At 46.9% G+C, this 14,838-nt stretch overlaps 1 protein-coding gene across 2 annotated transcripts in view; it reads left to right on the plus strand.

The window, feature by feature from the left end:
• The window catches only part of TOX2 (TOX high mobility group box family member 2), a 150,467-nt gene that overhangs the window by 96,929 nt on the left and 38,700 nt on the right, over positions 1–14,838 (plus strand). For both annotated transcript variants that reach the window (XM_061127317.1, XM_061127319.1), the window contains exon 3: positions 1,504–1,749. In XM_061127317.1, coding sequence (XP_060983300.1) covers positions 1,504–1,749 — 246 coding nt within the window. The remainder of the gene's footprint in view (positions 1–1,503; positions 1,750–14,838) is intronic.

Below are 14,838 nucleotides of genomic sequence, written 5' to 3' on the forward strand. Positions count from 1 at the left end.
GTCGTCAGTTCTGGAATATTCCCAGTCATTGTCTCTTCAGTTATACCTCTGCTCCCTCCAGTCTGCTGATTAAAGAGATATCCATTTTTTCCTCACTTTTTCCTCTATGTCTTGAAATTTCTCTTTCATGTTTTCTCAGATCCATCTTGCATTTCACATATATCTCTTCTCCTAGGTCTAATCACTCTCAGAGCATAGAAAAGGAAGAATGATTTTCCAGGCTAACATAACCTTCGTACTGAAACCCAATAAGAGCAGTGTGAAAAAGGAAAATCATAGGCCCATCCCACTCATGAACTAGATGCAAAAATCCTAAACAAAATATCAGCAATCAAAATTTAATAATGGATAAAATAGTAACATATTATGACCAAGTAGGGTCCATTGCAGAAATACAAGGTTGCTTTTACATCAAGAAAACTAAGTGTAGTAATTTACCGTATTTAACTGAATTAAAGGAGAAAAGGTTTATTTGAGCCTTTCAGTAGATGCAGGGGAAGAGAATTCAATAAAATTAAAATGTGATGCCTAATTGAAAGAAGAAGGAGTACAATTAACCTGTTATAGAATACCTATAAGAATCTACGGTAAACGTTATGCATGCTGGGTCACTTCAGTCATGTCCAATTCTTTGCAACCCCATGGACTGTAACCTGCCAGGCTCCTTTGTCCTTGTAATTCTCCAGGCAAGAATACTGGAGTGGGTTGCCATGCCCTCTTCCTCCTCCTTGCCATGCCTTCCCTACTTAGGGATCATGCCTCCTGAATTGGCAGGCAGGTTCTTTACCACTGGCACCACCTGGGTGCTTAGTGGTAAAATATTGAGATACTTAAGAAAAAAAAGCAGTGTGTCCACTCTTACCATTTCTATTTAGCATTGTACTGGAGCTTCCTGGTCAGTGGAATGAGGTGGGGAAGATGAACAAATAATGTTTGGAAAGAAAAGTGTCCAGTGTGGCTCCTGGGGGAATAGCTTGTGCTCCTGGGGGAATGTTTGTACCATTTACCGAGATGAGAAGACCTGTTGAGAGGACACAGTTAGGGACACACAAGAGAAAGTCATCCAGCTGCCCTGGAAGACCGCCAGGCATGGAGCCAGGATACTGCAGTTCTGCTCCTAGCTCTTCTACTAATCCTGCTTGAGCCACTTTCCTCCAGGACCTGAGTTCTTCCATCTGTAAAATAGGTGGATGTAGACAGATGGATTCATGGTGGGCTGCAGTGGCCAGATCTGGTGGGAAAACAGAAAAACAGGTGAACAGGTGGTGGCCCCACTCTCCAGGAGCGCAGGTTTCTGATTACAGACTGTCCGGTAGGAGGAAGCACCCGTTGGGGATGGGTCAGGAGTCTGACTGCGTCATCTTGACTGTGTGCCTTGCAGAGGGACCATCCCCTCTCTGCTTTGCTTAAGGGGTGTTCATTGTTACTCTCACTGGTGCTGAAAAGCCTGTTCTGCAGTTGTATGACATTGACCTGCAACAACCTGCCCTTTTGATGTTTTAGAGCTTCAACAGCCAGAACGAGAGCAACGAAGACTATGAGATCCCCCCAATAACGCCTCCCAACCTACCTGAGCCCTCCCTCCTGCACCTGGGGGACCACGAAGCCGGCTGCCACTCCCTGTGCCACGGCCTCGCGCCCAACGGACTGCTCCCTGCCTACTCCTACCAGGCCATGGACCTCCCAGCCATCATGGTGTCCAACATGCTGGCCCAGGACAGCCACCTGCTCTCGGGCCAGCTGCCCACGGTGAGTCCCTGTCACCCGCCACGGCTCCTGCTAGGTTACAGCAGGGAAGGGAGTCGAGAGGGACCAGAATGCCAGCGCCTTGAGGAGGACCCTCTGCTCAGGTGCAGGGTCTGGGTTCCATCGGTTACTTGCATGGGGGTCCACAGAATATGGGGAGTGGGCATGGAGGGAAGTTTAGGTCATGCTACTTGCTTCTGAAGCTCTGTTTATAATATCTTGGTATTATTTGTTTTATTATTATTTTTAATAGTATAGTCTCACCTTTTAAAGGCTTTATTGAAGGAGAATTCCCTGGTGGTCCAGTGGTTAGAACTCTATGCTTCCACTGCAGGGGATCTGGGTCCAGTTCCTGGTTGGGGGACCAAGATCCTACAAGCTACCTGGCAAGGTCAAAAAAAAGGCTTTATTGAAATTGAGATATTGTTCATCTACTATGCAATTCACCTATTTAAAGTATACGGTTCAGTAGCTTTTAGAATATTCACAGAGCTGTGTGACCATCAACACAAGCTATTTTAGAACCTTTTCATCACCCCACAAAGAAACTTTATACCCCTTAGTCATCATTCCCAACCCCACCCCATCTGTAGCCCTCGGCAACTACTAATCTACTTTCTGTCTCTATATAGTTGCCTCTTCTGCACATTTCATGTAAGTGAAATCATATTATTTTTAAAATATTGTGTCTTGTTTCAGCTGGCAGGGAAGAAGGTGATGACTGACTTAGAGTTTTGAGGATAGGAGGGACTTTGGCAGGCAGACCAGCGCAGGAAAGGACCTTTCAGGATGAGGGAACAGCATGTACAAAAGCAAGAAGCAGGAGGCTCATGTCGTGCTCAGGCGTGGCATGTGGGTCATTCTTACTGGGCTGGAGAGAAAGAACATGGAGTTGCATAGGAAGAGAGGATGTGCAATAATTAGTAGGACTTGGATCGTAAAGATCCTGAATCCCATGCTGGGCAAGGTGTGATTTTTCAGCATTTGAACAATCAAGACCTATAGAAAGTCAGTAGAGAATTCTTTTGTATAATGGGGAAAATCTCCTTAAGGGAATTCTAGTACTTCTTCTGAATGACTGGGGTATATGTTTCTTTTTGCTTTTTCCTTTGCAGTTAATATTATATTGATAGTAACACCTCTTAACTTCATTCTTAAGTGACAAGAATAAAATTCAAAGAAGCTGATGCAGGAAAAAAAAAAAAAAGACTGAAATATCTAGGTATTGAGGGCTTGACAGAGGGTTTCAGGCATGGCTGGATCCAGGAACTCCAGCAATATCATTAGTATCATCCACACAGCAGGCATGACGGCTATCGGCAGCCAGCATCTTCTCTGATGTCTCTGGCAGGTGGTAGTTTGAGTCTTCCAAGGAGGACCATGACAGCATGCATGGACCAACCACTGTATCTAGGAGGAAAACAGTCCTTGATTTTGTCAGAAACACACCTGTGGGAGGGACCGCTAAATTGATTTCTGTAAGAATCACATGATGTTGGATGGACCATGTTTATCCCTACCAAGGCTGTTCAGAGGTCACAGCCAAATTTGTGGCCCAGTTCTATCAGATGTCTGAGACCTTCATTTATATTGTTTATCATCTAACAATCTTGACTATATTCTATTTATTTATTGTTTACTCTTATTACCACCAAATCTCTTTGCTTAAAAAGAAAAAGAAAAACAACCTGGCATACTCTATGTATTTTCAAGAGCCACATCACTTTTATTTTTGTGAAGCTAGGTGAGACATAGAAGGGAAGATGAGAGAGAGGGAGAGCAGGAGGAAGCCAACTCAAGGCCCACATTTTCTACTGTTCACTAAAGTGCTCAGTGGAAATTGCTGCTCCATTTCTTGAGAAACAAGCCCATCAATAATGCAGATCGTCCGCTTCCCTTTCTCTCTTGGAGACCTGCAGATTCCACAATGTGTGGTTTTAATTCCACTTTGTTATAATGCTTTTGCCTTAACTGCTTGCCCAGCTAATTTCCTAGCAAAAACTTCACGACTCCAGACGGTCCCGATTCGGGATTTGTGGTAACCCAGGTGAGGGCAGGGCCCGACTGACATCTCTGTCGTGTGCCCTGGGGAGGCCCATGGATGCAGGGGTGCGTCTGCCTGCGGTTCTGGGTCACAGTGTCACTGGCCTGGGATGCTAGTCTTCAGCGGACACAGTGCGGACACAGGCTCTGACACCCCACAGACTAGTGTTAACCGCAGCCCCAGCTCCTGAGCTTCAGTCCTCTTTTCTTGCAGTGACAGGTATCTGAGATAATGTATGTAAGGTCTCAGCAAATGTCTGGCAGGGAGTAAACAATCAGGGAATATTTGCTATTGTCATTATTAGTCATAAAAATGAGTTCCCACTGTAACCAGTGGCAGTGTTTTCCCATAAGGCTCACTTACCTAAAGGAATAGTCTCTAGATACTCACAGGTAACTTGGTAGGGTCACCTGGTTATAAGAGCTCTGATCATTACAAAGGAGATTATCTGTTTATCAGAGATGACCCCCTGATCCCTTCGCCTAGGAAATGCCTTTGTTGGGCTTAGTCCAGATAGGCACTTTGCAGTCATTTTCCAGATTCCTTTAAAACTAGTGCATGTTTAAGATGCTTCACAAATTCAGATTGCTTTAATTCTTCCATTAGTGAGAGTTATCAACGGTTCACTGGGTTTTCTATTCCCTCGTTATGAAATGAAAGGTAAGCCAAACTATCTTACCCAGAGGAAGGCTGCCAGGCCGAGTGGGAAACCAATTAAGAACATGTCCATCCGTTGGGGCCATATGCTAAAAAGACAGTTGTTTTTAAAAAGTGTCTTTAAAAAATACTTTTATTTATCTACTTTCGGTTGTGCTGGGTCTTCCTTGCTGCGCAGGCTTTTCGCTAGTTGCATCGAGCGGTGGCTACTGTCTCGTTGTGGTGCACAGGCTTCTCATGGCTTCTCAGGCTTCTCTTGCCGCAGAGCACTGGCTCTGGAGTGTGGGCTCAGAAGTTGTGGTGCTTGGGTTTAGTTGCGCTGTAGCATGTGAGATCTTCCCAGACTAGGGACTGAATCCGTGTCTCCTGCATTGGCATCAGAGGTAAAGAACCTGCCTGCCAATGCAGGAGATGCTAGAGACACAGTTTGGATCCCTGGGTCAGGAAGATCCCCTGGAGTAGGAAATGGCAACCCACTCCAGTATTCTTGCCTGAAAAATCCCATAGACAGAGGAGCCTGGTGGGCTACAGTCCATGGGATCGCAAAGAGTCGGACACAACTGAGCACTCACACATTTGCATGCACACTCCTCCATTGGCAGTCAGATTCATTACCACTGAGCCACCGGGGAAGCCCAACAATTGTTTTAAATTTGTCTGAGCTGAAGCTTGAAGGTGTGTGTGTGTGTGTGAGTGTGTGTGGACATGCATGCTATGTGGGTGATGCTGGAGTTTGTGTCAGACCCCCGAGATGTGAAGCACCATGCAGGGAGCTTTACACACATTGTCTCACATAACACTTCCAAGTTCTGAGTGAGGCAGGAACGACTGCAATAAGGAAATGGAGACTTAGAGCAGGTAGGTGATTGTTAGTTTCCTGCAGCTGCTGTAACAATTGTCACAAACTGTGGCTTGAAAACAACAGAAATTTATGCTCTCACAGCTCTAGAAGATGGAGGTCCAAAATCTGTATCATTGGACTAAGAAACCTGTCGGGAGGGGTGACCTTCCTCCGGGGTCTCTGGGAAAGAATCTATCTCGTGCTTCTCCAGCTTCCTGTGTTCGCTGGCTGTCCTTGGCTTGTGGCTACATCACTCCAGTCTCTGTCTGTCATCACATCGCCTTCTCTTCTGTCAGTGAAATCTCCCTCTGCCTTTCTTATGAGGGTGCTTAGGGACTTACAACATATAGGGTTAATCCAGGATCATCTCCCTATCCCAAGAGCCTTAACTTTTAATCACATCTGCAAAGACTCTTTTTTTCCCCAAATACAGAACCATTTACAGGTTCCAGGGATTAGAATCTGATATCGTAAAGGGGCTATTTTGGGGCTTAACCACAGTGATCAGTCTTGATTAAGAGCCAACTAGGTACCAGACCTTGTTCTGAACTCTGGACCTACAAGATGTCCTTGAGGAACAACTAGTACAGGTAGAGAGACAGGTGAGGAGCCCACTTCTGAACATGTAGTAAATCCTCTGATGGAATCAGTGCATGTTGCTCTATGCAGCTAGAAGAGGCACCCGGCCAACTAAGAGTTTACATGCTGCAACAAAGATCCCACGTGCTGCATTGAAGACATGATGCAGCGTAATTAATTAATTAAAATCACAAAGAGGAGGCACCTGGCTCAGATGTGAGGTTATTGCTTCCTAGGGGAAGTGATAACCTGATCCTGGTATTAATAGTTTATGTGCTTTATGAATGAATGAGTATAACATAGTTATTCAGTCCCCAAACCAAGATTCATCCCCAGCTCTGTCCCCTACCACGTACTCTCAGCTTTTAGCAGCTGCCCAAGGGGTGAAGCAGCTTGGCTGCAGGGGGCACAGAGAATGGCCCAAGGACCAGGTGCCCTCTGCATAGGCCGCGATGTGTCAAGGAAGTGGTCCCTGGAGCAGTGGCATTTGACACCGAGGCATTTGACAGTCCTCTCATTAACACCAGGCCCTCTTGGCTCTGATGCCAGAGGTCACCAGCTCCTTTTGGTCCCCTGCCCAGCCCGCGTGGTCTCCTAGCTTGTGTGGGAGTTGGTTCTTCGGTTTTAAAGGTATGGCTGCCGGCAGGAGGCCTGTACAATATTGGCTTCAGGCTCCTTTTACAAAATTAAATATGCTTAAGGCTTCTCCCTCGACTTCAGCATCTTAACTGATTAAACATTCATTTCCAAGACAAAAAGAGTCAATTTAGTATGAAAGATATATTTTGCCAGTTTAATTTAAAGCGCTGCACCTCCATCTGACCCCTATTTTCATAACTCAATAATTTTATCCTGTGTTGATTGTCTCATTTTGAGAGAGATATTGTATGTATAAATCAGTTTCTAAAATACCCAAAGAAACTAGAAGAGTGGAATTTATTAAACAGCCTCTGTTAAGTCTGAAATAATTTATTTTGGAGTCGTCCTTGGGAAATGTTTGAGCTCACTGTCCTGGCTTACCCAGGAGAGGAATTATCCTGTGAAGGGACAAAGCTTGATGCTCCCAGATAAGTTCTCAGGGAACCTGCTCCTTTTTCAAGATCAGAGAAACTCCTTGCAGAGCCTTGGGCAGGTGGAGACGGGCCACGATGGGAAATGAGTTCTGGCAAAATCAGCCACGGGTTCTGGTGATTTGGGCAATATGGGCTCTCCCTAAGATGAGCCCTAATCATTGGGCCATCCTCTGGGTCACTGGAACTTTGTGGTCCAGCCGTGGCTTCAGTTAGCACAAGAGTGGCACACAGTCATCATGCAAACGTTCTCCTCTAGCACTGACTCTTATTTACTGCTTTCTCTGGGGATTTGAGTAAGGAACTTCTCTCCCAGCCTTAGTTTTCTTTCCCATCAATAGGATGGAGACTGGAATTCTAGATCTGGTGAACTCACATATAGGAAGATGGGAGTGATTGCTTTGTCAGCTATGATACACTAAAGAAGTATCTGGGTTTGGGGTTGGGTAGACTTCTGTGACCAGGACCACCACACATGCAACTGGCCTGGGGGACTCAGGGCTCATCAGCGTAGATTCACATCCTGAGTGCTGGACGGGTAGCTTTACACTCTTTGTGTTCCGAGTCCCTGTCCCAAAGCATCTTTGCCAAGACTGGACCTTCTCCCTCCACAGAGAGGGCTGGGGGCGTACAAGTGAAGGATCTTTCCTGGCTAGAATCCTAGGGTAGGCTGAGGGAGAGGGCTGAGCAATTTCGTAGTTACACTTCACCCCCTTGCCTTAGAGATGGTTCCCACGAGACAGCTTGCAGCCCTGGCTTAGGTTCCAGAGCCTGAGGGCAGGGCTCAGAGCTTCGGGGCAGGATCTGTGTGTTGACCCAGGGAGGGGAGGTCCTTCATATTCGTCTCCCCATCACCTTCCCCCTTCTCTTCCTGTTCTCACTCTTCCCCTCCAATCTCCTGTTCCTCCCCTCCTCCCATCCCTGACTCATTCCTCTTCCACCCAGAAGACTTGGTCTCCCTCTAAATGATTCTCACAAATTGAGATGCAGGAGATCCTCTCTGGAGTCTGAGATAAAGGGACCAAAGGCCCCCAACCTTTGATCCTCTGGACTTCTGAGCCGCAGGGCCAGTGGAGACCCATCACCCTGTCCATCCTATTAATTTTATTGTTCTTAGTGCATAAATTGGTTTTTGTTTTGTTTTACCATTGTTATCAGTTAGTTTTTGCTGTGTAACAAAACTACCCCAACACTTAGTGGCTTAAACCCCAACACTTAGTAGCTTAAAGCAAACAATGAACTTTTGCTATTTCCTGTTCTTTTATGGAACAGCAAGGTAGTTATTTTGACCTGCACTGGCTTGGCTGGTTTCTGGGGTCAGCTTGCAGCTTGGTTGGAGCTGCATGGCCTTGGATGGTTTTGTTCACGTCTTGGCAGTTGGCTGGGTCTGTGCAGGTAATGTGGCCACAGGTCTCTCTTCACATGGTGACCTGGGTTTGTTCACATGGTGATGGTGATAGGGCCCCTGAGAGCATCAAGAAAAAGAGGCTCCAACATGCAACCACTTTTCAAAACCTCTGCTTACATCACATTTTTTAATGTTCTTTTGGCCAGAGCAAGTCATATGGCCAAGCCCAGAAATAGACCCCAAAGAGAGAAATGGCTGAGTAACATTGCAGAAAGTTATAGATGCAGCAAGGGCAGGAATTTGTGGTCATTTGTGTGTGTGTTGTTTTCTTGATGTTTAGTATTACCCAGCAGTTGTAAGACCTTGTAGATAGATGATAAAGAATCTGCCTGTATTGCAGGATACCTGGGTTTGATCCCTGAGCCGGGAAGATCCCCTGGAGAAGGGAATGGCAGCCCAACCCGCTCCAGTATTCTTGCCTGGAGAATTCCATGGACAGAGGACCCTTGCGTGTTATAGTCCTTGGGGTTGTAAAGAGTCAGACGTGACTGAGAGACTAATACACACACAAGTTCCCGTAAGACAAGTAACATTACCTCCATTTTACAGATGAAAAAAAGCCTGAGGCATGGGGGAATTAACCCCTTGCTCTGAGTCACAGGGTGGAGAGTAACAAATGGTAGAACTGGGTTTTGGACCTAGGTTGGCCTAACCCCAGAGCCCGTGCTCCTAAGTGCTGGATAATGTGTGTGTGTGTGTGTGACTCAGTTGTGTCTGACCCTTTGCAACCCCGTGGACTATAACCCTCAAGGCTCCCCTGTCCATGGAATTCTCCAGGCAAGAATATTGGAGTGGGTTTCCATTCCCTTCTCCAAGGGATCTTCCCGACCCAGGGATCGAACCAAGGTCTCCTGCATTGCAGGCAGATTCTTTACCATCTGAGCTACAAGGTCTTATGGGAACTTAAGGGAATTCAGTGATCAGATGTAGGCAAGTCCCCAGTGCCTGGCACACAGTGGGCATTCAGTAAATGTAAGCCACTCTATTTGTTCATTTTACTGATAAGGTTTGGGTATCTGTGTTTGTCCAGCCTGACCTGCCCGGGGTTGGCTTTGCTGGAGGTGTCATCAGGCTGACTCGCCAATGCTTGCTGGTCCAAGAAGTGGGTGTTGGGGAAGGCAGATCAGAGGGTGGGGTGGCTGTGGGTGGGGAGTGGGCCCCAGCTGGGGGTGTACAGGGGATGGGCATGGTCATTAAACCAGGACCTCAGTCAAGGCTCAGAGCTTGAGAGCAACAGAAAAGTGACAGTTCTCCTGCTTTCCAAGAAAGTGAGAGACCCGAACTCAACTCTTCTTGGCTACGTGACCTGGAGAAGGTCCATCTTCTGGTAAAAGCAGGGCATCCATCACCGACCTGATGGACCTGAGTTTGAGCAAACTCCAGGAGTTGGTGATGGACAGGGAAGCCTGGCGTGCTGCAGCCCATGGGATTGCAAAGAGTCAGATATGACTTGGTGACTGAACAACAACAAAGGCATCCATAAGGGCTTCTGTAGCTGAGCTTCTCCTGGCTGCCATGTTTTTGGCTAATTTCCCTCTGGGGAGTGGGAGTCGGGGTATTTATCTCCCAAATGGACCTCTGAGAATCCTACACAGGGTGGCGGTGGACCAGAGGTCCAGAGGTCCCTTTTTATTCCACAGAGTCTGGATGAAACTCCCTCCCCCTGTTTTTTAGAGGCAGTAAGTGAAAGAAATATGTCTTTTTACATTTTATAAAACTCAGAAAAATGGCTTTAAACAGCTTTTGCTCTCCTGCTATAATTATTTATTTTCAAACACTCCTGCAGGGGACTGTTCCGTTTTCTTATCCTGCACTCCTTTTTCTCATAAATGAACCATCACTTCAATAAATCATTATGAAAACAGAGACTAACACCAGCTCTGAAAGGTTGAAAGATTTATGTAACACATTTATGTTTCCCATTTTCTCATTCTGGTACTCGGCTGCAAAAGCTAAGCTAATAAAAGCTGCTATTAATATTTCTTGTTGCCTAGCAACCCCAGAGCGGGAGTAATAGCTTCAGCTAGAAAAATAGATGACCGATAAGGAAAAATTCAATTCTTTTATTATCTCAGGGGGAAATGGCCTTTTACTGGAACATTATGATGTACGAGTGTGAAGTTGAACACAAAAGATTTTTTTGTGTGTTTGTTTTTCTATTTTTAATGAACATTATTTTACCTCCACTGACTCTTTCAGGGCACTTTTGTTTTCTTTTGCACTCTGCGCCTCCCTCCATCCCTCATGCTTAATTTAGTAGCTATAGTAGTTAAGAACCTGTCGGCGTATTTTAGTTTAAAAGTGGGTTTTGCAAAGGTTTATAACGCAGTCATAAAAATTCAGTCCCTGTTAAAACTCAGGCCAGTGATAAGCCAACAACACACAGGCTGGTTCCCTGCAAACAGGCTCACGTTCTATTGAGAGATAAGACTTGTGGTTTTCTCTAAGAGAAAGGTCAGAAAAGAACAAAATGTGTTCTTTTCCGTGTCCCAGTTTTCTTTGGAACCCGGGGAAGCTGTTTCTTTTGAGAAGGGTTTGCTCTGAAGTTTAAGTCGGAAAAGATAGGGCTATTTATTGAGCGCCTGCTGTGTACAGGTGTAGTGCCACTGCCTTTCCCCAACAACCCTCCAAAGTAGGTACCACTATTATCCCCATTTTTCAGATCCAGAAACTGAGGCTTAGAGAAGTCAAGGGGTCAGCCCACGGTAGCATGATGCCATGATGTTTCACTCCTTGATGTTTTAGTATGGCATTTCTCAACTTAGCCCAACCAACATTGGTGGAGGGGTATTTTCTGATGTGGAGGGCCATTCTGTGCATTGTAGGATGTCTAGCATCCCTGGCTTCCTTTCAGTATTCCTGGCCTCTAGGAACAATCCTCAGTCAAAATAAAAATTTTAAAATAACTCCTCTCATTGCCAGACATTCCCTGGGAACAAATCACCCCTGATTGAGCACCACTGCATGCCATCCCCTCTACTTGGACTCCTCTTCCCCCTTGTCAAACTGGTGGTCTCCTATTCCTGCCTTAGGACCCGATTCAGAAGTCATTTTATCTCGGAGGCTCTCTGGATCCTTTGAGCTGGATGTAGGCAGAGGCAGGTGAGGCATTTGCCTCCATCACAAGATTTAAGGGCATGTGCCAAAACTCAGGAATCAAGATAAGTCCTTTTTTCATGCAGCATTTTAAAAAAGCAGAATCGCCACCAAAAATATGATGAATCATGTACCAAAATTTTAAATAAAGGTGGTATCTGAGTAAATTCCTGGAAATATGTGGTTGTCCATTTAGGTGCCTTCTGCACCACCAGCCTGGCACAGCCTGAAGGCTGGATCTCTGCTTTATGCTTTGCTCTGCACTAGCATCTAACAAAGGGCCTGGCTTGCAGATAGCACTCAGTTTCTGTTTATTGATGAAATAATAAACAGAAGAGAGATTACTTGTCCAAGGTCACACAGTGAAAAGAAGGGAAGAGGTGGAATTCGGACCCAAGGCTCTGCCTCAAAGCCCAGTGCCCTCTGCACCCTTCAGGCTGTGTATGGAGTGAATCAAGGTTGCCTACAGGGTGGTATCTAAGTCACAGGGCATTCAAAGATGCCCTGGGGTGCTCCTGGCCTGGGGGAGGGGGAAAGGGAACAGCAGCTGTGATTTCAGCTTGGTGTCCACTAGGCTCCCTAGTGGCTGACTTATGCAGCCGCCAGCCTTGTGCCAGGCAAGAGGCAGCAACTCACTGACGCAGAGTTTCTCCTAGAACAGAACTATGACGATGAGCCTCCTGGAGCACCACCAATGCTCCCGTGGCCATGGATTCTGTATCTTGGCCTTTGGAGGGCAAGAAATACTCCTCATTTGACCCCCATTTCCTCTAGGTGGGGCTTCCTTGGTGACTCAGATGGTAAAGAAACTGCCTGCAATGCGGGAGACCCAGGTTCAATCCCTGGGTCAGGAAGATCCCCTGGAAGAGGGCATGGCAACCCACTCCAGTACTCTTGCCTGGAGAACTCCTTAGACAGAGGAGCCTGGTGGGCTACAGTCCATGGAGTCGCAAAGAGTCAGACACAGCTGAGCGACTAACACTTTCACTTTCCTCTAGGTGAGCTTTTTCTAAATGTGTGGACACTGTGCTTAGTCACTCAGTCATGTCTGGCTCTTCGTGACCCCGTGGACTGTAGCCCACCAGGCTCATCTGTAATCTGCTAACAGTTATTAAAACATGTATTATGTGCTTGACATCCACTTAAGCCCTTTATATTTACCTCATTTCGTCCTTCGTCCTGAGAAGGAGGTACTATTATCATTGCCATTTTGCAGATGAGAAAACAGAGGCACAGAGAGAAACACCACTTGGCTACACAACCACCAGATGGTGGTGCCCAGATTTGAAACCCAGGTGCTGCCTGCCTGTGAACTCAGTATCCAGCCACTACAGCCTTCACGTGAATTCATGAATGAGCAAGGGGGTGAGTGAGCCAGGCCTGAGACCCACTTTAACCGGCTCTGAGTCAAGCCGTTCACGTTCACAAGTAACCACAGCATGAAGCGTGAGGTGCTAGTTCAGAATGAGGAGTAGATGAGTACTGACAAGCTCGGAGGAGAGAGGTAGCAGAGAGGACTTCCTGGAGGTGGCATCCTAGGGGCTGGGCCTTGGGAACCAGACAACAGCAGCAGATGCCTAGGAGGAGGGAATTTCACACCTGCCTGGACTTCCTTGTTCAGACCCAATTGCCACCTGTTCCACTGGGATTCACAAAACGATTGTGAAGTTTTCTTAATAGATCACTTGAGCGCCCTCTAGTGTCCACCCTCTGCCAGGCTCCCAGTCGGAGCTGTGACCCTCTGGCCCAGAAGGGTGCAAGGGCCACTAGGCATTTACTTCCATTCTGGGCCAGATGCCCAGCTTGGCAGAGTACCTCTCCGTCTTGAGACCTGCTCCCGAGTCACGAGGGAAAACTCACAGAAAATCTCAGCAACATTCGTCAGCTGCAGCTTCGATATTACCCAGGATAATGGCTCTTTCCTCCTAGTGCATATTCAGTACCACGTTTGGGAAAATGAGCTTTTAATGTACCATCAGCATTGCTGAGAAACCATCTCTGGCTCCGCAGAATGTCTGGAGCACATAAAACTTGAGATCTATTGGAGTCATTTTCCCCCGGCTCTGCTGGATAATGAAAAGTCAGTCGGTCCCCTGCCCTCTTTCTCTCGTCTTGCGGCTTTGTCCATTTAGTACTCGGAGTCTTTATAAAAGGTGGCAAGACAAATAAAACTCATCAAAATATTAAGGCTCCAGAGGAGAGCATCGCTGTATTACTCTCGAGGCCAAGGTGTCCTGGGGGAGGTTTCGGCACATTGGCTGGTCTGGGCTGTGGCCCCAGCTGTGATGGTGGCAGCCCAGGGTCCAAACAGTAGCACTTAACACGGGGTCTGGAGTCCTGGGGTTCCTCCTCTGCCCTAGTGGGTGACCTTGGGCATTACTCCTCCCCTCTGAGCCTCAAGTGAGATGGAGCTGATGCTGTTTACCCTGCCCCTCGCCCCCCGCCCGCCCAGACTGTGTGAGAACCACCTGTGCTGTTGGATAATCCTGATGCTTAGCTTTGTGTGGGATGTAACAGGTGTCTGATAGGGGTTTGTTGAATGACTGAGTGAGTGAGTGGGTGAGTAAATGAATGAAAAATAAATGGTGTCGGGGTAAACCCTTCACAAACTGTAGAGCACTGCCTACGCTATTGCTGGTTAAGTAAGCCAGATGAGGACCCTATTTCTATTTTCTATTCTATTGAAAATAGTCTATTTCATCTTATGGCCCACCTTATCTAACCCTCCCATCAACTTTGGAGGGAGACAGAGTTAATCTCACTTACAGGTGTGTCCCTGAGGACAAGGGGCTTGTCCAGAGACACACTGCCAGGAAGTGGTGGAGGCAGGATAGGAACCTTCTTCCCTTGACCCCAAGTTTTGTGCCCTCAACACTGCACAGAAGCATCCTTTGCCCAGCCTGTGGTCAGAGTTCTCACCAGACACAGAGAAGGGGAGTGGGGTGGGGCAAAAGCATTGGCTCTTTCTCCAGACTCTTGGTAGCAAGAAAAAGTAATTAGAACTTGTCATTGGGTTGTGTTGGTTGGATGAAATTTTGGGCCCTGAGGAATCCCTTCCGAATAAGCCATTGCTAGTTCTTACTATCACTCCAGAACTGGTAGAAAGACCTGAAAGCAGGAAACCTAGGTTCATGGCCCATCTCTCCACCACTGACGGATGATGGAACGCAGTCCCTTCCCTCCCAGCCATACTTTCTTCATGTGTTGAATGGACCAACCCCAGCGAGAGCTGTGGAGAGGATCAAGAGAGACAATATCCCCAAAGCGTTTCATGAATGGGCCCTGCAAGGGGCTGTTGTCTATGGCTGGGGGGTGGGGGTCGAGACGAACTCCGAGGTCAGATGTCTGATTGGCTGTGTGACCTCAGCTACCCACTCACCCTCTTTGCTGCGATTTC

The sequence above is a fragment of the Dama dama genome, chromosome 23 (genome assembly GCF_033118175.1).
Source record: "Dama dama isolate Ldn47 chromosome 23, ASM3311817v1, whole genome shotgun sequence".
Classification (NCBI taxonomy): domain Eukaryota; kingdom Metazoa; phylum Chordata; class Mammalia; order Artiodactyla; family Cervidae; genus Dama; species Dama dama.